The sequence below is a fragment of the Lygodium microphyllum genome, chromosome 13, assembly GCF_053477565.2.
Source record: "Lygodium microphyllum isolate KBCC chromosome 13, Lygodium_microphyllum_v1.1.10, whole genome shotgun sequence".
Classification (NCBI taxonomy): domain Eukaryota; kingdom Viridiplantae; phylum Streptophyta; class Polypodiopsida; order Schizaeales; family Lygodiaceae; genus Lygodium; species Lygodium microphyllum.
In genome coordinates this window covers 91490637-91515295 of record NC_141147.1, presented here as the reverse complement: position 1 = coordinate 91515295, position 24659 = coordinate 91490637, and the positions used below count along the sequence as shown (strand labels likewise).

General features: G+C 44.5%; 1 protein-coding gene across 2 annotated transcripts in view; it reads right to left on the bottom strand.

The window, feature by feature from the left end:
• Nucleotides 1-24427, bottom strand: part of LOC148026892 (Protein-tyrosine phosphatase-like, PTPLA) — a 30028-nt gene extending 5601 nt beyond the window's left edge. For both annotated transcript variants that reach the window (XM_087691417.1, XM_087691416.1), the window contains exons 1-4: nucleotides 24273-24427; nucleotides 24110-24195; nucleotides 23504-23551; nucleotides 23317-23405 (exon numbers count right to left, since the gene is read on the bottom strand). In XM_087691417.1, the coding sequence (XP_087547543.1) occupies nucleotides 23317-23405; nucleotides 23504-23551; nucleotides 24110-24195; nucleotides 24273-24331 (282 nt within the window). In that variant the 5' untranslated portion in view covers nucleotides 24332-24427. The remainder of the gene's footprint in view (nucleotides 1-23316; nucleotides 23406-23503; nucleotides 23552-24109; nucleotides 24196-24272) is intronic.
• Between the last annotated feature and the right edge of the window lie 232 nt (nucleotides 24428-24659).

The following is a 24659-nucleotide window of genomic DNA, read 5'->3' as shown; positions in this document are numbered from 1 at the left end:
CACCTCGAAGTCCACTGCAGTCTGCACGATCTCCAACCTGAAATCTGCAAACACAGACGTAATCTGCACGAATCTCCAGCCTGAAACCTGCGATCAGGATAGGAGAAGCAGTGCTGGACATCGGCTATAAATAGCCAAAAAATAGACGCCAGAAATAGGCAGGTCGGCTGCATTAAATACAACCGACTGTCCAGGTGCAGGTCCGGACTGCCACGTGGTAGTCCGACTGGTCAGTCCGACTGGCCAGTCTGACTGCTTGCCTGGACAGGATCTGATCGCTAACACCCCCTCTTAGAGCCTGGGCGGGGCAGAAGCCTGAGGGATCTGGCATGTCTCCGAAGTAGAGCCTAGGGAAGCACCTTCGTAAACAAATCTGCAAGATTGTCCTCCGTCTTGCAGTACTCCACAGCGATGGTCTCATCCAGAAGCTTCTCTCTGATGAAGTGGTACTGGATCTCTATGTGCTTCGTCCGGGTATGGAAAACGGGATTCCATGCCAAGGCAATGCAACTCTCATTGTCACATTGCACCAAAGTAGGACGAGTCTGGGGACAACCAAGCTCCTCCAACAATCTCTGAAACCACATAGCCTCACATGTGGTGGAAGACGCGGCCCGATACTTCGCCTCAGTAGACGAAAGGGCTACCGTGGGCTACTTCTTGCTACTCCATGAGATAACACCTGCACCCAAGGTAAAACAGTAACCTGTGGTAGACCGCCTGTGGTCCACATCACCAGCCCAATCCGAGTCGCTCCAACCTGCAAGTACAAGATCTGAACCACCTGTGCGTGCGGGATAATGAATCCCTAAATCAGATGTCCCCCTCAAATACCGAAGTATCCGCTAGACAGCCTGCCAATGCACCATCTGAGGTTCATGAGTGAACCCCGCCAAGAGACCTACAGCAAAACAAAGATCAACACGAGTGTTGAGGAGCCAAATCAATGATCCAATCAACTGACGATAGCGGGAAGCATCTGCCATGGAAGAAGCTGAATGTGAAGTGGCCTTCCAGTTCGGATCCATAGGAGTAGAAATGGTCCGATAATCCTCCATCGCAAAAGAAACCAAGAGCTCCTGTACATATCTCTGCTGAGAGATGAAAATCCCCCTCTGAGACTGATAAATCTCATGGCCCAAGAAGAAATGGAGTAGACCCAAATCCGTCATCTCGAACGTCTGATGTAAAGCTGCCTTCGTCTCTTTGACCTTCTGTGCATGATCACCTGTGACAATCAAATCATCAACATACAACACAAAAAGCACACAACCAGCCTCGGAAGTGTGTACATAAAGCTGCAGATCGGCCTTGGAACGCCGATATCCCAACTGTGACTGAAGGAACGAATCAATCTTCTCATTCCATGCACGCGGAGCCTGCTTGAGGCCATACAAAGCCTTCTTTAACCTGTAGACGTTCCCATCCGAAGATCCAAAGCCAGGAGGCTGCTCGACATAGATCTCCTCCTTCAAATCACCATTGAGGAAGGCTGACTTCACATCCAACTGGTAGAGAGGCCATCTCCTATGGCCAGCCAAAGCAAGAACAGCTCGAATAGTCGCCATACGAGCAGTGGGGGCAAAAGTATCATGACAATCAATCCCTGGGCGTTGTGCAAAACCTTAAGCAACAAGGCGAGCCTTGTGCTTGTCCAAAGAACCATCGCTAAGGTACTTGGTCTTGAAGACCCATTTGACGCCAATCACCTTCTTATTCGGGGGGCGAGGCACGAGTGACCAAGTGCCATTCCTCTCAATAGCCTCCAACTCGGCTTCCATAGGTTTCTTCCATGGTGTGGACTGTAAAGCCTCCTTCACGGAGGTGGGCTCTCGATCCTGCATAACACGGGTCATCAAACAATAGTTAGAGCAAACAAGCTCCATAGAATGTGCCTGGTGCCTCCGTGACCGCCGCGGACCATCCTGCGGTTCCCATTTCTCAGGGACCCCCTCAATCCCTGAATCACGGAGTGTATCACAGGCTCAACGAGGAGGAGGCCGGACCTCTCCTCGTCTCTCTCCATCAGTTGAAGACTCTGGGATATCCACCGGTGGTAACTCCTTGGGGGTGACCGGTGGAACAGTAGACTCTGTATCGGAAACAGAATCGGAATCAAAAGGCGCGGGCTCCAAAGGAACTGTCTCGGGAGCCCAACTCTCCCCTGGATCTCCAAGAACGGGATGCTCCTCACCCGCTGCTATGGCCGGAACCTCCACGAACCGCACATCTCGACTGGTGTACACATCCCGCTTGACGGGATCATAGAAACAATAGCCTTGGGACTGAGAGCTGTAGCCAACAAACACCTGTCTTCGGGAAGCTGCTTCAAATTTATCACGATGAGCCTTGGGAATGTGAACATAAGCATCTGAAAATGGTGTGGTGGAGCGTGCGAATCGGACCATGGTGGAGATGGCCCGATCTATGCTGGAGCATAGGAGTCTTCCTCATTTCCTTTGGGGTGAGGCGGTGGCTACAGCGGTGCATATTCGCAACCGCTCTCCGACTTCGGCATTACAGGACATGACTACCTTTGAGGCTTTCTTTGGGAGGAAGCCTTCCGTGTCCCACTTTCGCATCTTTGGATGTGATGCTTTTGTCCATGTGGACAAGAAGAAAAGGATGACGAAGCTCGACTCTAAGTCGCGACAACTTATCTTCGTGGGCTATAGCACGACCACAAAGGGATATCGGCTCTACGACCCGACGACACGAAAGATTGAGGTGAGCAGGGATGTGATCTTTGATGAGGTTTCGGCCTCCGAGGATCCGATTGATGGTTCTACTACAGGTGCTTCTTCGACATCGACGGACCCCCCCCCCAACCTTCTCTTCCTTCCAGGATACCTCTTAGCACCCCTCCTTCATCGACTCCTCCCCCTCCCATTCTTCCTTCTCCTTCGGCTTCCCCTTCCCCTTTGGCGGATGTGACTCCTTCTTCTTCGAGTTCTTCCACCCCTTCAGTCTCCCCTCAGGAGTCTTCTAGGGATCCACCGCCATCCAATGGGGAGCCTTCTTCAGATGAGGAGGATCTACCTTCACTTGGTAAGGGGGAGTCCCTCTCAGCGACAGGTGCTTTACAGGTTCCGAAGACTACTCGGTCTCCCTCGCATTAGGCGGAGTCTCTTAGGATTTCTTTGTGGTATCGCCGGCTTATGCAGGATTCAGGTGTTACTCACTTTCCTGCTTCTTCTACAAGTCCACGCAGATCCGCCTGTTTACAGGCCCAGCGCGATAGTTCACTTTGTGTGAACTATGCTCTTATGTCTCAAATTCTTCAAGATTCACAGCCTTCCACAGTGGAGGAGGCTCTTGTACAGGATATTTGGAGACAGGCTATGCAGGCAGAGCTCGATTCCATCAAGCGGAACCATACTTGGGCGCTTGTACCGCGTCCCAAGAAACGGAAGGTGATAGGTGTGAAATGGATCTTTAAGACCAAGTATCTTGCAGATGGCTCCTTGGACAAGCATAAAGCTAGGCTTGTTGCCAAGGGTTTTGCACAGAGAGCAGGTTTGGACTACTTTGAGACTTTTGCTCCTATAGCTCGGATGTCTACCATTCGAGTTATTTTGGCTCTTGCCACTCACCACCGTTGGCTTGTTTATCAAATGGACGTCAAGTCAGCCTTTTTGAATGGCGTCCTTGAGGAGGAGATCTATGTTTCACAGCCTCCTAGTTTTCTTGTGCAGGGGAAGGAGGATCGTGTCCACAGGCTCCGGAAGGCCCTTTATGGCCTGAAGTAGGCTCCTCGTGCTTGGTACCAGTGGATTGACCGCTTCTTTCTACAAAGTGGTTTTCAGCGCTCCGATCATGACCCCAACCTCTACTTTAGGGTTGTGGATTCTCTCTGTGTTTTGCTTATATTGTATGTAGATGATCTTATTATTACAGGGAGCGACACTCAGCAGGCGGAGCATACTCGAGCTATTCTGCAGCAGGAGTTTGACATGACGGATCTAGGGATCCTTCACTTCTTTCTTGGTCTGGAGATCTATCAGATAGCGCAGGGCATCTTTATCTCGCAGCACAGGTACATCTCCGAGCTTCTTTCAGAGTTTGGTATGGCCGAGAGTCGGCCTATTTCATGCCCCATGGACCCTGAGTCCAAGATTTTGGTAGATGGAGTCCCCCTTACAGATGCCACTCGTTACAGGTGCCTTGTTGGCTCTCTTATCTGGCTTATTCACACTCGGCCGGATATCTCTTTTGTGGTGGCTTTGTTGTCTTCTTTTATGAAGACTCCTACACAGGATCACTGGAGGGCAGCCTTGTGTGTTCTTCGGTATTTACAGGGGACTCGATCCTACGGGATCATGTATGGAGATGGGATTACTCTTTCTGGATGGAGTGACTCTGATTGGGCACGTGATGTGGGTTCGAGACGATCCACTACAAGTTATGCTTTCACCCTTGGCTCCGGTGGTGTCTCTTGGAGCAGCAAGAAGCAGCCTACTGTGGCACTTTCTTCTACAGAGGCTGAGTATCGGGCCTTATGTTCAACCGCTATGGAGGCAGTTTGGCCCCGTCGCTTGATGGCAGAGATTGGCTTTTCCCAGTTGGCTTTTCCCAGACAGGATCTACGGCGCTGCGCGTGGACAACCAGAGTGCCCTTGCTCTGGCGAAGAACCCGGTGTTTCATGCTCGCACGAAGCACATTGAGGTTCAGTACCACTATGTTCACGAGCGGATCGTGGATTCGCAGCTGGCGGTGGCTTATTGTCCCACGGCGGACAATGCGGCTGATCTCTTCACGAAGCCTTTGCTTCAGGCTTCTTTGCTTCATCACATGCGGTTGTTAGGTCTTCAGACCCTCCCAGGATTTGAGAGGGGGTGTTAGCCTGCTCTATTTCATTCTCGGTCTGTCATCTCCTAATTGTGAGCTCCTGTCAGAGTCTGGCAGGAGACAGAGGAGCTCTGTCAGTTTATGTGTTGCTGTTTTTTGTGTGTATTTCTTTTTGGCCTCTTTTAGTGAGCAGCCACTGGCTGCCCGGCCACTTTTTCGGTCACTGATGTGGGGCGCCCATTTTAGGGCATTTTTAGAGTTTATTCTTTTGCCTATTTATAGGCGGCCCCCCTCCCCACTTGATCACTTGTCTTCTTGCAGATTCTGACACTCCTCCCCCGTGGTGGTGCTGCCATCATCATCAGTCTGATCTGGTGCCCTCACTGACACTGTGGGCTGCGTGCAGGGACTGATCAATCTCCTTCCGCCTTCCCGTTTGTATTCAGCATTCATTTCAATCAGTGCAGATCTTCTTCCTTCATTCTCTCCTTTCTCTCTGTCTCTCCTCTGTGTTCGTGTTTTCTTCTTCCGTTGCACACTCTCACAATACGTACCGTACGGATCATATGGTATGAACAATAACGTACGTTCGTACGAAGGCAACTATGCATCCACATATAAGACCAGTACAATAAGGCTTCCATTATCAGACTTTTTAGTGTATAAGCAGTGATTTGTATAACTGCGTTTAAACCCATGGCTAAGCATGAAGATATCAAGCTTTTTATACCACTATCTAGGGGCTTGTTTCAGCCCATATAAACTGCGTTTCAACTTATAAACCAAATACTCTTTCCTTGGAATAGCAAAACCTTCGGGCTGTTGCAGTTCTTCATCCAGGTCACTGTGAAGAAAAGCAATCTTCACATCCATCTGACCCAACTCTAAATCCAAGGATGCAATGAGAGCAAATAAGACACAAAGGGTAGTCATCTTCACCGCTGGTGAAAAGACCTCCAAGAAGCCTATGCCTTTCTTTTGTGTATAGCGCTTAGCAACCAACCGTGCCTTGTACTTGGGGTTTCCATCAATACACTTCACCTTAAAAACCCATTTATTAGGGATAGCTTTCCTATCCTTGGGCAAAGGTACAAGCTCCCATGTGTTATTTGCGTATAGAGACTCCATCTCTTCATGCATAGCAAGCTCCCACTTTCTCTTGTTTTCACATGATTGTGCCTCTCTAAAATGTCAAAGGCTCACCTTCATCAATCAACAAAAAAGCAACTTTGTCTCATTAAATACTACATCTCGAATGCATACTAGCTTGTTGCCCTAACGAAGCCAAACTTTATAGTCCATCTCTCCCTCATCTCCATATCCCATGAAGATGCTCTTGATGGATTTCATGTCTAGTGTGGTCCTCTAATCTACAGATATATACACAAAGGCATCACAACCAAAGACACGCAAATGGTCATATGAAGCAAGTTTGCCAAACCAAACCTCTTTGGGAATACCATTTTCCAATACACGATTTGGAGAGCAATTGCATGCATGAACCACAGTTTTCAAAGCCTCTCCCCAGAACTACTACGGGAGATTAGTTGTGAACAGCATGCATCTAACTCTCTCACAAAGTGTGGGATTATATTTTTCAACCATGCCATTTAATGCAGGATTATAAAGGCCTGTCAACTCCCTCTTAATGCCATGCATCTCACAAAACTTTTCGAACTCATTAGAAACATACTCTCCCCCATTATCCGTTCTTATAGCTTTTAACTTAAGCCCTTTCTGTGGAGTAACAAAAGCATCGAACCTTTTCAAAGCATCCAAAACTTCATTTTTGCTCTTTAACACATAAACCCATGGCTTTCTATTGAAATCATCAATAAAAGTGACAAAGTACCGTGCACCCCCATATGAATTAACAAGCATAGTGCACACATCAGAGTACTAAATCAAGAGCATTGGACTTCTTAGTGACACCAGAGTAATAAGGAGACTTCACATGTTTTCCATATATGCAATCATTACAAAATTCGAGAGCATCTAACTTTTCTTTAAACCAAGTACATATCTAACATCGTGTAAAATCGACTCTTGGGGTTTTTCAAGGACCAAGTGAATGGTACCTACACCCTCTATCTCAAATGTATAGTTGTTGCCCAAGTAAACCTTGCCTACGAGACTTGTAGTGTATGTAGAGGGAGTAACATAAAAAGAGGCACCACTGTCCACTATCCATGATTAGGACTGCTCATCATGGGTTGAAAGTAAGGCATCAATCACTTCCTTTTTGGTGATATGCATATCACCTGTTGTTGCCATAACATCTACATCATTGCATGAGGCTATAACAAGTGCCTCTTCAATGTCAAGAAGTTCTGCCATGAAATTGCTGAAAAAGCTTCACTATGCTTCCACACGTGAATCAACGCCTGTTTTAGTGTACCAAGTCACAAAAAACTGTGACACAAATTGTCTTGACATATCGGAGTTGTCATGAGCTGTTCCGCTAATCAATAAGAACTACCACCTAGTCACGTCAGTTGTCACCTATTTGTCGCCTGGTCAACGACCTGTCGTTGAGCTATCGCTTGCACACACGTCAGTTGTCACCTGTTGGAAAAACTATTGCCTGCACAAATTTAGGGTTTTTGGACCTGTCACGTGTCTATCAGGCTATCACCTGTACAAATTTAGAGTTTCAGACCTGTCACATGTCTATCAGGTACATGCACGTCCTGAATAAACTAATGATCTGATGTTTCTTCGCACATACAAGTTGGAGCTGACCCACATGGACTTCGAGAAGCGCACACACCTTAGCCGCAACTCTGATACCAATTTGAAGGGAAGAATGTGCAATGAAAGTGCAAGATAGAAGTAAGAGCAGCAATGTTTAGTGAGAGAGAGAGAAAGAATGAACACTAAGAAATAGGCGTACTAGATTGTGATGGTACATAAAGCATAAAAAAATATATTTATATGTTAGGGTATAATAAGGGTGTGTTTACACCCGTATAACTTTATACACGGAGACGAAGGGACTTTACATCCAACAAACTAAAACACAAAGACTCAAACAGAGACAAGCAAAACTCAAACCCTAAACCCAAGATGCAAAAACTCACAACTCAAACACGAAGAGAAGAAACTCTTAAGTGAGTGAATGTTATAAATGAAGGTAAGAGTGTGTAGAATACCCAAGGGCAAAGCAATGTAGTGTCGGAGAGTGACATCCACAGAAGACAGATCCCAAGTGCAGTAACCACCAATCAGAGATGAGAGAGTGCCGAGACAAAGAACTATAAGGCGACAAAAGGAGAGGTATGTGTTGATATAGATGTCTTGCTAGACAACAAAAACACAAGTACTACAACACTCGCCCAATGGGAGAGATAGTAATAGCCTGTTGCCTGGCACCAAATGCTGAAAACGCTGGCTAATTAGGTGCTATGATGATGCAGCAAATGGAGACCTCCAAACAGCACCGTGTTGGCTGAAAACAAGTAGCCTAGGACTGGATAGCGATGAGCTCCAATTGGTGATGGCTAGACAACAGATGGTAGGTGGTTAATGGCTGAAATGTGCACGATAGAGAGAGAAACCTGCACCAAAGGATAAGGCTAAATGGTGGGTAGTCTGTCTATTTATAGATGCTAAAGGGTGTCCCAAAAATTGAGGTTTTGGAAAACCACTCAAACTCTCTCAAACTGTGCATCAAATTTTTGGTTTTTATTAATTAAGCGTGTTTTGGGGTTGTTTAAAAATCCTAATCAGCTATAAAGCATGTTTTAGCTCAATACTTAGTTTCTTGCATGCCCACATTAATGCTTTCACAAACAATGAGTTTTCTTAGGAGACAATTGTGAGACACACAATTTCTCCAAGACCAAAATGTCCAAAAAGTGTACTAGGCTTGAGATCATCGAGAAGAGAGGATATCAATCTAAGGTGCTATAATGCCATGTCCTCAAGAGACTTAGGCTAAATGACAGATGGATGACTGAATGTAGTGAGGGGAGCAGCCTGCCTATAAATAGGCAAACTAAGGCCACAACTAGTATACAAACTAGCAAGGCCCGAAATGTGGGCACCCAAGTTGGGCTATCCAATTGATTAAAATGGTCACTGAGCCAACAATGAAATGCATTGGCCTGCAGGCTGGAAACTGGGCGCTAATAGTAGCAGAAGGTATGTGGGCTGGTATAACCTGCAAGCAAGGATGATGGCTGAATAGGGGCAGCCTGTCTATTTATAGATGTGGAAGGGCGCCCTAAAAATTAGAATTTCCACTAAATTCTCTCGAACCGCTCCCCGTTTTAGGGTTTCCACTGAACTCTCTCGAACCGCTCCCCGTTTTAGGGTTTTACTCTAAAAGAGCATTTTTAGTGTGTTTTGGGGCTGTTTAAGAGACTAATCAGCAAGTAATGCATATTTTAGCTCAACACCCCCTCTCACGCCCAAAACTGAGCTGAAAGGTTAGGCCAGTCATTGTGATGTTTATGTACCCCAAGGCATCCCACCCCAAAGCAGCCAAGGCATAGAACAAAGGGTACACGTTGACTGCCCAGTAGCGTACCAAGACTACAAAGGCGATGGTTATCTTACCAAGGGAATCCAAGTAGTGAGGGTGAGTGGGCTGATATAACCTGCAAACAAGGATGATAATGTTGTTGGTGCCCAATTTCCACCTGCAGCCCGCCTCCATCTGTTATCCAACCATCATCGACTGCAGCCACATTATCTTCAACATGTCCATTGCTGTAGGCGACAACTCTCAGCTGCTGGCGATTGCTCCAAACTGTCACAGACTGCTGTTCAGTATGTTGTCCATGATCTCCAGGGTCAGCCAGCCTGCGTTTTCAGCATTGCAAACCCTGACACTCTTAGACACTATTTCAGCCTACTGTTTACAGCAAACTATGCACATTTTCCAGCCTCCAATCGATGGTACACTGCTGCGTTTACCAATTTTCAGCCTCCAGACTGCTGCATTTTGGTGACCAGTCTGCTGCCATTCACTATTCAGCACTCCTACACTCCAACTAGTGGTCACAGACTTGGGATCCGTCTTTGGTGGATGTCACACTCCAACATTTCTCTACCCTTGAGCACACTGTACACTCTTACATTCATTTACAGCATTCATTCACTTCAAAGTTGTGTCCTCTCTCTCCCTTCTTCTGTTTGTGTTTGCGTTTTTGTGTTTGAGTTTTGAGTTTTGCGTTTAGGGTTTGAGTTTTGTTCTCTTTTTTTTTTCGTAAATGAGTTTTGTTCTCTGTGTCTATGTTTGTCTCTTTGTGTTTCTGTCGTGGTTGTACACTCTGTGTGTCCTCAATGCAAACCCTAGCAGTTTCCTTCACAAATTTGATGGGATGCGGCCGATTAAGTAAAATTGACCTAGAAGACGGGAGTAGGGAGGGTACACCCAACACATCACAAAACAGTACAAGCTAGCCCATCCACTCAGGGTGTCGATAACGAGGAAAAATAGATGATGAGGTATCCATGTGAGGAAAAAGGATGGTGATGTGGTAACAACAGCCGCCGGTGGAAACAGCTTAGGATCCACACAAGTGCTCCTCTACACAATGAGGTGCAAAGTATGCTACATGCTGAAGAATGCTCATGCAGTAGGTGCCACTTGGACAGTGTCCCTCGTGGGAAAATTGTTCACTTGCCCAAGCGCCCTAGTACAAGGATAATGTAATCATGCAATGAAAAGGGTAAGGTACAACAGGGAGGGAGAAGCCGATGTCGAAGACAAAGTGTTGGAGCCTATAGAATACCAAGAAGGGTAGGAACTCCCTCTCAACCTGGATGTAGATGCCGAAGAAGGAAGAGGAGCTTGATATCGGTCTTCATATGGTGCCGAGAACCATAAGGAATGAAAGAAAATAAAGTGAATGAAGTGGATGAAGCACCCCGCTAGAAGGGCAAGGTAGAAGTCACTGCCATGATAGCATTGAGAGAGATGCTGCACGATCCGCCTCGAGAGGGGAAACCACCATGCTGAAAAAAAAGCAAGCACTCCTAGGATGATGAAACCATGAAAGGAACAGTGCGCATCCCCACATCTCTAGCCCAAGGAGGACCAAAGCAACCTACAAGTTAGCCCTATACTAAAAGACAAAACCCTGCAAAAGAGATGAGAATCTGCAAACACAAAGGTTAGTGGCGTGATGCTTCAAAGCAAAACAGAACAGAAAGAAAATCTAACTCAAAATAAATGCAATGAATGTGTATGTGTGTAAGTAAATGCAGCAGAAGACAAAAAAATGGAAAAACTAAAGATAATGAATCCTATGGGCCCGACTCTAAGAGTGCGAAAAATGAATACTAGACTGACCTAAGGTATCCGAAAGGACCTAGAGACATGCGAGTCGAAGAAGGTGGCCACCATCGCGTACATCCAGTAGCAGGGATCTACCGAGGAAACACCTGACGAGGTGGGGAGGAAGGTGAGATAGATGCATGAAGTGCAACGAGATCGGAACCTGTGGACCTTGGGCCTTGGAGCGACACTCCTCGTCCACATGGCCTACTCTCTAGCAATGTGTCCAAAACCGGTTTTTCTTAAGGAGTTGCTGCCAGATAGGTCTAGATTCTTTAGTTTCATTTGAGGAAGAGGAGTTGCCCTTTGATTGGCTTGACTTCGCATCTAGCGAGTTCTTGCCACTAGTAGTTGTCCCTCCCGAAGAAGAGGCAATCAACCCCCTCTGCTCTGAATAAGGTTGTAATGAGGATTTTTTGTGGACTTAATCATACAACCTCGTGTAACGCCGTTGCAACAGGAGTGATAGTGCTCGGAGATAGATAGTATGAAAAAGTATAGTATGGGTAGGATAGGGGAGTGGAGTACACTTGGGAATGGGCCCCATAGTGCCCACCCAGGCATGCGTGTAGTATGCAAGGTAGATCCATAGGTAGGGATGGGTTGACTAGGCATGGGCATGGTAGCCACATGAGGAACCCAAGGAGGTGGGATGGAAACACGGCGAGCAGAAGATGGAAATCCCTGCATAGGTGTAACCCAAGGAGAGTGTAAAGATGCACCATAAGCTGAGGATGGAAACCCCTACGTATGAGTGGTCATGGGAGATGTGAAGCTGGGGATAGTGAGGGGGATGCCCATCACAATCATCCCACGAGTTATGGGTGTGCTCATGTGCTGAAAGGTGAGAGGCACTGTGTTAAAGGGCGGCATTCCCCCTCAAGAAGTACCATGGTGCAAAGAGGTAGAGAATGGGATGGAGAAGGAAAAGGTGCTAGAAACGGAGATGGAAGATCCAACCCCTAGGGTATGTGATGCAAATGGGGAGTGTAATCCAAGGTTTTGGAAAGACGATGAGAGGTGTGATATAGAAGAGGGCGGGATGGGAGGAAAGTGAGAAGTGTGTGTGATATGCTCAAATAAAACAGAAGCTGTAGCTGTACCTGAATTTCGTCTACTTCGTGAGTCCCCCTCTATTGAAGTTCACATATGCAAAGCCATCCGGATCCTGTACCTCAAAAGAAGAAACAGGCAAGGGTTTTGATTCATGCAACACAAAAGAATTGTACAAACCTGACATTGGACCTGGCTAAGATGATGAAGATGGATCACCAGACGTTCCGAATGCCGTATGTTCTCCATGATCAAAGAGGTAGCCAGTCTCACCAACCGGTTCGGATGTGGTAGCAAAATTGGTAGGAGAGGTGTAAACATCACCATACTTGTTGCGATAGTACTCCTCAAAGTCCTCCTTTGTCATGTTAGTGAAATCTAGTGAAGGTGGAGTGTCATCCTCCTCACCGAGTCCATAATGCCGTCTCACGGCCTCCAATGATAGAGACGCTTGATAAGACATCAAAGGAACTGGAGAAGAATGTGTCTGGGACATTGTGATTCGGTTACGAGTCGTATTGTGTGCCTCGCACAAAGACTCAAACACAAACAGAAGAAGGGAGAGAGAAAACACAACTCTGAAGTGAATGAATGCTGTAAATGAATGTAAGAGTGTACAGTGTGCTCAAGGGCAGAGCAATGTCAGAGTGTGACATCCACTGAAGGCGAATCCCAAGTCTGTGACCACCAGTCGGAGTGTAGGAGTGCTGAATAGTGAATGGCAACAGGCTAGTCACCAAAACACAACAGTCTGGAGGCTGGAAACTAGTAAACGCAGCAGTGTACCACCGATCGGAGGTTGGAAACTGTGCACAGACATGGAGATGATGGACAGTAGGCTGAACAATAGTCTCGGACAATTTGGAGCAGTTGCCAGCAACTAAGAGCTGTCGCCTATAGCAATGGACAGGCTGAAGATAATGTGGCTGTAGTCGATGATGGTTGGACAGTAGATGGAGACGGACTGCAGGCCAGAAACTGGGCGCCAACAGCAGCAGAGGGTGGTGGGCTGGTGTAGCCTACAAACAAAGATGATGGCTGAATGGGGGCAACCTATCTATTTATAGATGTGGAAGGGTGCCCCAAAAATTAGGGTTTCCACTAAACTCTCTCGAACTGCTCCTCATTTTAGGGTTTTACTCTAAAAGAGCATTTTTAGTGTGTTTTGGTGCTGTTTAAGAGGGTAATCAGCAAGTAATGCATATTTTAGCTCAACAAGGATGAGGGTAGCAAGTGTAAGGCAAGGCAAGATAGGTCAAGGTAGGGGTGGGATAGCTGCACAGTATGACTTATTCCATTATACTAGAGCCTCTTTATTGCTACCCCATTACCCATGGCTACACCTTCTTGCCAATCCTACCATAACCCCAATCGAGTTTGAAATACTCTCAGGTGATTTCCCATCAAGTTTCGAAAAGTAAACTAGGTGCTCTCTTCAGTACAATCCCTAGCACTCTCTTTTGTACAATCATGGAATCGGTCGAGATTGAACAATTGATCGCAAATGCCATCAACAAAGCCAAAAAAGAAAGATAATGGGCTGAATATAGTAAACAAGCAACTAAAAGAAAGGATCAAGAAGCTCAAACTAATGATATAGGCGTCCAAGGCAAAGAAATTGCATCCCTTAAGAAGTTGGAGAAAATGCAGCTTGGCTCCAAGTTGGAAGGGAGAGAAATCCAACCCAATGTGGTTAAGCAAATTAGCTGAATTAAAAAGAAAACACATCAACTCCAAAAGAAAGAGGAGACAACAAAGGAAGCCACTTCTTGGGCAAAGATGCTTAAGAAAACTCAAAAGCATGTGGAAGAACTGGAGGAATGGATCCAAGTAGCCAAGAAAAGAAAACAACTAACCCATACATCCACAACAACCATCATCAATGACACACTAGAAGAAGAACAAAAACAAAACGTAAGAGCAGTTAATGTTCACGTGGTTGGGCTGAAAATGCATGACAAGTGGAAGAAGTCACCAAGGAACTATATACCTTGATGAACATCAAGAAAGTACACAATGTGAGCTTAAAACAATAGATTATACTTGCTGAACTAAAAGTGATAGAGCGAAAGTACAACCTTAGGTATAAGGTAGACCAAACCCCTAACTTCACTCAAGTTAGCTAACTCTAGCATTAACTCTAGAAGTGGTGACACAACTTATTAATGTAGTTTTGTTCACACTTCAAACCAACTAACTAAAACATTGGGCACTACCCATAGAATTGGCAAATTTTAACATCTCCCTACAGTGTCAATGTGATAGAAGTATAGGAAGATCAATCACCAAAGGGTAGCAAGTTCAAGGACTTTCGAAAAGCCTCAAACTTCTCACAAGAAAGTGCTTTGGTGAAAATGTCAATAACATTCTCCTATGTAGGGACATACAACAAACCGATCTCTCCTACAGAGCATCTCTTTCTAATATAATGGTAATATACCTCAATGTGTTTCATGTGAGCATGAAACACTAGATTTCGTGCCCTTGCAAAAGCAATATGACTGTCAAAAAGAATGGGTGTAGGACCCTCCAAAGAGATCTATAGGTCAGCCAACAATCTAGGCAGCCATACATGTTTCACTGTTACGGTAAAGGCTTCCCTATACTTAGCCTCATAAGACGAGGTAGCCACTGTGCGTTGTTTCTTACTTAGCAGTGAAACACATGAACCCCCCAAAAAGAAACAATGTCGACTAGTAGATTGCCGAGTGTCTAAATCACCAACCCGATCTGAATCGATGCAAGCCTGTAAATACAAGCCTCCACCCCGAGAAATAATAAAGCATATGATTGAGTACCTTGCAAATATCTGAAGATCTCCTTGACAACAGTAAGGACGTGTGTTGCAAAGATAATACGACAACCAACAGCCTGGTTGTAAATTACAACATCAAACATCTCTTCACCATCATGCCTGGACAGCTTGAGTGCTAGCTCTATAGAAGTGTACATAGGCTTGCAATCTTGCATATTAAACCTATGCAAAAGCTTATTGACATACTACGATTGCGAATGATGATGCCATGTTGATTTTGGGTGAATTGAATCCCCAAATACTAGTGTAAATAGCCCATATTTGACATAGCAAAAGTATGTTTCAGCCCAACCTTGAAATCTGTAATTTTATGCTCTTTTGGTCCAATGAGCAGCATATCATCTACATACAAAATGATAACCAACAGGTCTCCCCCTTCATTCTTAGTGTAGAGAGTGGGTGCACTTGGATATTTGTGAACCCAATGCTAACCAAATAAGCATCAATCTTAGCATACCACACACGATGAGCTTGTTTTAAACCATAAAGAGCTTTATGCAACTTGCAAACCATGTGTTCTTTGCCTTTCAACACAAACCCTAGAGGTGGTGACACATAAACATCCTCATGTAGGTCACCATTCAAGAATGTTGTCTTGATGTCCAACTAATGTATCTTCCATCCATAATTTGCAACCATTGCAATAACACACCTAATTGTACTCAAGCGAGATGTAGGAGCAAATGTCTCCTCAAAATCAATGCCCTTCTTTTGTGCATATCCCTTGGCTACCAAATGTGCCTTGTACATGTCTATAGTACCATCAGCCTTGCACTTTAGTTTATAGACCCATTTGGTTCCAATGGCTTTCTTGCCACAGGGCAAATAAACAAGATCCCATGTATGATTGGTGGCAATAGAATCCAATTCTTCTTGCATGGCTTGCATCCAATGTGCATCCAACAAGGCCTCTTCAAAGGAAGTATCATCATCTAACAGTGAGCTCATAAATGCATATTCATCACAAGAAGCATCTACTTCCAAAAATCCAGCCAAATGAGCACCTCCTTCATGATGTGATGCATCTTTAGCAGCCCTTCTAATGCATTGAGGTAAGGGAGCATCCACTTTACTCTCTTGGAGAGTCTGTAACAGCCATCTTCGGTGCATTTACATCAGCCTTTTCTTGTTGTACTGCATAATCCACTGTTGGAGGCAAAGCATCATCCAATCCCTCCTGTTTGGGAGCATGTGGTGCAGTAATAGCTTGCAGTGATAAATCTGTCTAGCTATTTTCAGCATGCTCAGGCCCCAAAGAAAGTCGTAGGAGCCTTCAAATACATCACCCAAGTCATAGGTGGTTGGCATTTCTAACTGATCATGCAAAAAGGCTACATTTTCAGCAAAGACCACATTCCTACTAACAAACACTTTCTTCGTAATGAATCATACAAGCAATAGTTTTTGCTTTTAAAACTATAGCCAATAAAAATACATTCTATGGCCTTGTCATCGAGCTTGCCATGAAGCTCCTTCGTTGCATGCACATAAGCTGTGCATTCAAACACTCAAAAGTAATCAACCTTTGGTTTCTTGCCATGCCAAGCCTCAAACAATGTGATAGTCTTTAGTGCCTTCGTAGGTGCACAATTCAAAACATTATTTGCGCACTAAAGACCCTCTAACCAAAACTTATGAGTAGCATCCCTTTGCTCTTAAGCATGCATCTAGTCATCTCCATGAGTGCACAATTATTTCTTTCAATCACTCCATTCTATTGAGGTGTCATCCCCATAGTGGCTTGATGATTAATGCCATACTCAAGCAATAATGTCTCAAATACACGAGACATAATACTCCCCCCTTCTATCCATGCATAGAATCTACACCTTTAGACCTGTTTCATTTTCCAATTTTGCAACCAAGTATTTGAAGTGCATCAATACACCTGATTTTGCCTTCAAACCATATACCCAAGTGTACCTAGTGTCAAGAAATGACTAATAGGAGAAGGCTCTCATACCATGTCAAGGAAACAAGTATGCTCTAATACTATGTCAAGAAATGACTAAGCAACCGCAAAGACGGTACAGCAAACATTGAGAAGAGAAGAGAAACTCAAATGAACAAGATGAAGAATGCAATAATGAAGTGAATCTAATACAAGGGTGCTGTAGCACGAAAGATGCCTCGAAGTAGGGAGATTGCCGAAGAAGCCTCTGAGTCTGCAAACACAAGGATGATGAGGTGTAGCGTGTAGCAAGGAGACTGCGTTGAAGAGGAGCCTCTAAATCTACAACGCAAGGATGAAGACTAGTGATGCTTGGAGCAAGGAGATTGTCGTCGAAGGATGAGGACCCTCTGAGTTTGCAAATGCAAGCCTGATGAGCTGACACCAGCTATTGGGAGTGACGCCAAGTGGTGATGATGGGCCAAAAGCTGAAAACACAAATGAAGACAACTTCTGTTGATGATGAGGCCAACTAGAGATGTGACGCCTAATGGAAGGGAAGCAGCCAGGATGCAAAACGCAGCAGTAAAACGTCACAATAAAACGCAAAAATAAAACATCAAGTGGAGATGGTGTATGGTAACCACAAACTGCAATGTCCTCTGATAAGGGTATGAGCAATAGTGGCAAGGAGAGAGAAGGGTGTTGGAGAGTGATGTGGGAGTGACTAATTGAATGAATCAATAGTGTGGAATGAATGGGTGGTGCCAGTAGGCACAAATAGTCTAGAGTCTCGCCCACTGAAGTCTCTTGAGTGACACTCCAACTCTCTCGAAAGGCCCTAGAAAGCTTTTTTGGGATGGAAAACGGAAACCAAAAATGGGAATGAAGAATGAAAATTGTATGGAACGATGCGGTTTCTCAACACCCCCTCTCAGACCCAAAAAGGAGCACAAAAGAGAAGTGAGGCGAAGAGAAGAAGATCCACCCTATAATCCGAGAACACTACCTGAAAGGAGACCTATGAAGATAGTCTGGAGATTAGATAAGTAGTAGAACCTGAAACACAACCTCGGGTGAGAAGCCACTAGCTTTGTGACACCATGTTGGAAGGAATACAAAGGCCTAGTCACAAAGTCACGACTGAAAATCCAAGGGCCCCGATCGAAGATAGATCCTTTAGAGATTGGGTAGAAGTAAAGGAAAGGACTGCTTGAAAGAAAGCCACTCCTCGAAAGTAAATGATGGTGGGTGAGGAACTTCAAGACTAGGAGGGTCCCCCTCTGAATTGGAGTAGGAGCCCCTCTAAAGCCAAAGAAAAAGGAAATGCTGCCGCTAAGGGAAAAGGAAAAAGATCCCCCTTTGAAGCCCCCTCTAAGAGAGATAGGGATCCCCACTCATGGATCATGGACTTTGATGTGTCTGATGACCAAGGAAGTACCATCGGCCATGCCGAAGAAGGTATCTAGGGCACGGAAGGAGCAAAAGCCAGTGAGCACCCAAAGGTGTCTTCTTGAACCTAAGGAGAAGAGGGTGGGGTAGAGAGACAATGCTCAGGATAAGCCAAGGGTGGGGAATAGTCGCAGACTCGCAATGGAGGGGATTGTGGAGGAGATGTGGACCGTAGTAGCCACTCGACCTGAAAATGGTGGAGGAAACCTCCGTGCAGTGTGGTGGTCTCTAGGAGGACTTGTCGCCGCGTGAGGTCTTAATGCCTCTATTTGCTCGTGAGGACTTAGTGCACGTTGAATGCAGCTTATTGTCTTGAGCATAGTAAGCTGAGAACCAAGACAAAACCATCTCCGTGGCCCAAAAAGAAGAGGTAGCACAAGGAATGCCAGGTGGAAAACGTAGATACTTTGGTGGGGTAGAGAGCAAGGTCAATGTCGATAATCTTCAGGGGTGTGATCGTTCTTGCCACAATAGGAGCACCCAGTAGACAAGCCATCTGACGATGGAGACACCATGATACCGAAGTGGCAACTTGTAAAAGGGAGGGTGGAAGTGAGAAGAAGAATATCACCCAGGGACGCAACGGAAGTAGAGTAATAATCAGATGTTATGCGGAACCTACAACCTGCCTTTGCCTTCTCCAATACAAAGAATTCGTGGCTCACTGAGCACTTCTGGCTCTAATACCATGTCAAGAAATCACTAACATGAGAAGGCTCTCATACCATGTCAAGGAAACAAGTATGCTCTAATACCATGTCAAGAAACAACTGAGTAACCGGAGAGACAGTAGGATTTGCACGAGAAACACAAAGTGTGTACGGAAACTCAAATGAGCAAGATGATGAATGCAATAATGAAGTGAATCTGATACTAGGGTGCCATAGCACAAAAGATATCTTGGAGCAGGGAGACTGCCGAAGAAGCCTCTAAGTCTGCAAACGCAAGGATGATGAGGTGTAGCCTAGAGCAAGGAGACTACTGTCAAAGAGGAGCCTCTAAATCTACAACGCAGGGAAGAACTGGTGATGCTTGGAGCAAGGAGACTGTCATCGAAGGATGAGAAGTCAAGGAGCCTCTGAGTCTGCAAATGTAGACCTAATGAGCTGATGCCAACTATTGAAAGTGATGCCAAGTGGTGATGATGAGTCAGAGGCTGAAAAAACACAAATGAAGACAACCTATGATGATAATGACGCCAACTGGAGGTGTGACACCTAATGGAAGGGAAGCAGCGAGGATGCAAAACACAGCAATAGAATGCCGCAGTAGAACGTCGCAATAAAATGCAGCAGTAGAACACCAAGTGGAGATGGTGGATGGTAACCACGAACTGTAATGTCCTCTGATAGAGCTATGAGCAATAGTGGCAAGGAGAGAGAAGGGTGTCGGAGAGTGACGTGGGAGTGACTAACTGAATGGGTTAGTAGTGTGCAATGAATGGGCGGTGCCGAATATATAGACACAAATAGTCTCCAATCTCACCCATTGAAGTCTCTTGAGTGGCGCTCCAACTCTCTCGAAAGGCCCTAGAAAATCTTTTTGGGGCTGGAAATGGAAACCAAAAATGGGAACGAAGAAGGAAAACTGTACGGAATGATGTTTCTCAACACCTAGAATAGTCATCGATAAATGTAACAAAATACAAATAACCACTAAGCACTCTATGACAACCACACACATCAGCATGTATGGGCTACAATTTCCATACCGTATGCACTACACCATTCTTCTTGAAAGCAAATTAGTACATTTTCCCAAGAATGCAACCCTCACAAACATGGGGGTGGAGTATCCAAAGTAGGCAAAGCATCTACCATTTGACACCTCTGGAGAGTCATGAGACTGCCTAAGCTCATGTGGCCATAACAAGAGTGTCAAAGCTCCGAATTTTGCATACCAAGCATAATAGTGCTAACTGCCAAAGCATCATGAGAACAACTCTCATACATGTCCAACAAAAATAGGTCCTTATACAAGGTACATGACAATCGAAGAGCATAATCCATCTCCGTCTCTGACAATACACTTGTCATCCTCAAAGATAACCTGAAATCCATGCTTTTTAAAAGCTGAAATGAACTTTGTGATACCAAGCACAAACAAAACATCAAGAAGCATGAAATCTGAACCATTTGCAGCAATGATCAACACAAAACCAATGCCATATACATCATAGCTATTATTATTAGCACACATTGTACGCTTTCTTGCAAGGGCTGAATGCAAAGATATAAACAAATACTTCTGCGAAGTGATATGCTTGGATGCCCCACTGTTAAAATACCAAGTATGTTGCGTTGCAATAGCATTAAATGCACTATCAGCCATGGATACATCATAACTACATATCAAGAAAGCATAGTCCTCTATAAAGTTCGTTGTAGCATCCCCATCCGAAGACCGAGTGGTAGATATCTCTTGCACAGTCAAAGTTCAAACTAGAGACCTTTTTCTTCTCCTTAGCCAACCTTTTCATGCATTCATCAATGTAATATCCTAGTTTCTTGCAATAGTGGCATTTCCCCTTTTTCTTTGTCTTCTCTAACTCTTAGGCAACCTTGTTCAATTGCTATCTTGAATTAGCAATTTGCTCATTGTTAACAAACTACTTTGTTTTGCCTATGCCCTTATATTTAGAGAGCATGGCAACATACCCTGACCTCATAGCAACATTTCACCGAGTCTATTCCTCTTGCAACAAGACACCTTCTAATTCCACAAAAGTAAAAGGCTGCGGCCCCCTCCCCTCCCCCACCCCAATGATAAATTCAGCAAGGTGTGGAAACCAAGATAAGACTCAAGAAGTGAGTTCAAAGTGGCATTATTCACTATTTCTATATCCAAAACAACCTCATCGATGTTCAATAGCTGCTCATAGATATCCTACAAGTGTGTGAGGTGATCAATCATGCTCTCACCCTCATCCATATATGCATTAGCCAATTCTCTCTGTAAGTAGGAGATTCTAGCTTCATTATGAGCTACAAACATGCGCTCCAAAACATCCCATGCTATTTTAGAGATCCTACATGACCGTATAAGAGGTATGATAGCTTCCATACCAAATGCAAGAATCACAAAAGCCCCAAATTTGTTGCACCAATGTCAAAGAAATTATTCAATGTTGACAATTTCAATGGAGATTCACACAAGCGTAGAAGCTCAAATCGGACAAAAACCCCAAATTTTCTCGAAAAAAATTCAAAAATTTTAGAAATTGGAAAAGCCAGTCGAAAACCCCAAAATATCTTGACACGAAGTGTGAGAAATTGAAAATGTCTTTGAAATTGGGAATGAGACAAGCAATATAAATGAGAAATTGCAAAAAATAAATAAATAACTCCCAAATTCAAAAATTAGGATTTCTACACTGGTTTTTTCAAGTCTGTAGAAAATGGTGGCAGACAAATCTATGAATATCACGGGCAAGACTGAGAGAGGCTATGTGTGTAGCACTACGTGCAAGACTACATACAAGATTGCGTGGAGACTAAAAACAACAACAATACCTGTTTCAAAATAACAACTCCTTACTCCAAAACAACAATTTCTCTTTCTTTGTTATCTGAGTGGACTTCACGTGGGTGGCACTGGCTGAGTGGTAGCAAGACAAAACCCATGTGTCTTAGCTCTGATACCAACTATTGGAAATAAAGGGGGGGTGGGGGGGGGGGGGGAGAGAGAGAGAGAGAGAGTAGATAGTGTGAGCTAAAAACATAGGTTGTACTTGCTAGAACTGAAAGTGATAGATGAAAGCATAACCTTAGGTCTAAGGTAAACGAAACCCCTCCCTTAACTCAAGTTAGTTAGCCCTAGAACTAACTCTAGAAGTGGTGACACAACTTATAAATGTAGTTGTGTTCACACTACAAACTAGCTACCTAAAACATTGGGCACTGACCATAGAATTGGCAAATTCTAACACACACATCTACTTGGAGAGTGGGTAAGAAAACTACCTATGATAATATGGGGGAGAACTTGAAACAGTGCACTCTTATCCTCCACTTTCCTACTATAGAGATTAGGAGAGATTTCTTAGCCCAACATCGAACATAGAAAGGTACAAGGGTGTCTTTGGACAAACCTCACACCAACCCGATTGGCCCACATGAGGAAGTATATACCAAGAATTAAGGAAGCTAGGGAGGGCAAATTGGCCCTTTCTAGAGGAGGAGGAGTTGTGATCATGGAGAGATGAACCAAATAACGGTGTGAGACCTATAGGGCCAGCCTCACAATAGCAATTTGGGACTATAATGGAGCCTTGCGATTAGACATGGCAGCATTCGAGGAGATGTTCAAAGGGAGAGATATAGTGCTCTAGTCAAAAGACACATCAAGGGCCACATACTATACTCCCAAGAGTAACGAGCTATAGATAGAGGAGAACATACTTATACCATGTTATCTAGCATAAGATCTAGAGATGGTTATTGCACCTGGTGCATACTCATTAAAATGGTTGTGACGAACACCAACACCTAGCATTGTATACCAACCTACATAACACTCATCCCAATATGGATCCAACAAGTATTTGCTTGGATAATGGCCCCAAATTCATTCTCAAGCCGACATGGATTGAAAGGCAAATGGTTGCACACATAAAGAAGTCATGGACATATAAGCTCATCCACCCTACAAAATATGGTCATTGTAGAAGAAGCCAAATAATTTTGGTAAATGTGTACAACCAAGCTAGACTCTAGGACTTGGCTCCCTTCACATCTCTTTTTATTTGATGCTGCCTATATAAGAGGTAAATAAGAATACAAGATGCTTATACTATCTTTTAGTGCTTGTGAACCAATCACTCAATCTCTCTCCAAATTAGGTTTGTGAAGTGCAACATGCTTTGAAGAGAATGCTTCCATACAAAAGTTGCAGAAGGCCCATAAAGAAACTGAAAGATATAGAAGAGCATAAGCAGTTGATATCCTCTTGCAGAACATGATTCGCTGTCCACCTTATTTTTATGTTATCGAGTACAATGATATGATCAATGAGGTAACAACAGGAAGCACCTCTTTGATTTTGAAGACGAGAGCTGCAATCCAATGATATCGACCTCCCCACTGTAGAAGGGAAGGCAGAACCCCACTTGGTACAATTCCTTGGAGTTACCAAGCAATAAGCAAGAAACAGAATCAAATAGCTTGAACAATAACTATTAACTCAAAATACACCCTTATACATCTTTGAATTACATACCGGTCATGCTATGTACAACCTCCATGAATGCAGAAAGCTGCAACAGACCTGCATTCATAGTTCCTTGTGAGGAGCATGCAAAGCCCTGTTTCTCTGGCTTGTGAAGAGTGTACACAGAATCTCACTTGCCATTATGCTGCGTGGGAATGAAAACAATTCTTATATGAAAATATCTTATCTCATACTTGATCATAGTACAGTTCTGACTGGACTTCAGAGTCTTCATTGAAAATCCAAAAACAAGAACTTACTTAAGCAGTATTCTGATTAATGGTGTAGTAAACGGAATTGCAAAGCACTGACATTTGCAAAAAATTATTTAAGCATCACAGGAAAGGAGCGTTATGAGCAAGCGACACTGCAAGCCAGTGACATCTACAAGAGATTATTTGAGCATCACAGTACAGAAGCATTCCGAACAGTTTAATAAAAGACATTGCATAACATTGACATTTTGCAGTAAGGAATCGATGCCTGGAAAGATCACAATCAAAACCACCTCCTAATTTTGTGGATTGCATTAGAAAAGGAATGCTATCTTTTCAGCGTACACGCACACTGGCACATACTGGAACAAAGGCAGAGAGAAATATATAAGGCGCTTACGCACGGGCTCTCCGGCAGCATCGAAGGCGCCATCGATGGACTGTCTTCTGGCAGCATCTAACAGGACTCTCTGGAGAACTACAGCCCTGGCAACCAAAACACGAGACCTGAAGGCTCCACACGGCAAAGTTAGGAAAGACCAGAACCATGAAAATTATCTGACCAGCCTAGTGCTTGCAACGCATTGTATGTTGCAAGGTAGAGCTTGATGAGGATCGCCATTGCTGCGCTCACAAATGGAAGGCCAGGAGTCGTCTTTTGCGGGCTTGATTTAATTCAAAATCATCGTACCATATATGACATAGAGTCGTTTAATTAATCTACTTAGACGCTGGGCGTTTAAATTCTTCTAGTTCTCGTCGCTGTCAAAGCATTAATGTCAACTAGGCGCTCCACATCTAGACTCTGCCGGGATGGGCGCGATTTTTGCGAACGGGGGCGGATGCTGGATGTGTGGCACCTGTCCTCGCGTTCTCCTTTTCTTTTTGTGGGGTCGGTGGGGTGCTGCCACGTGGCACCCGTCCCCCACCTCTCCTTAACTAACAATATA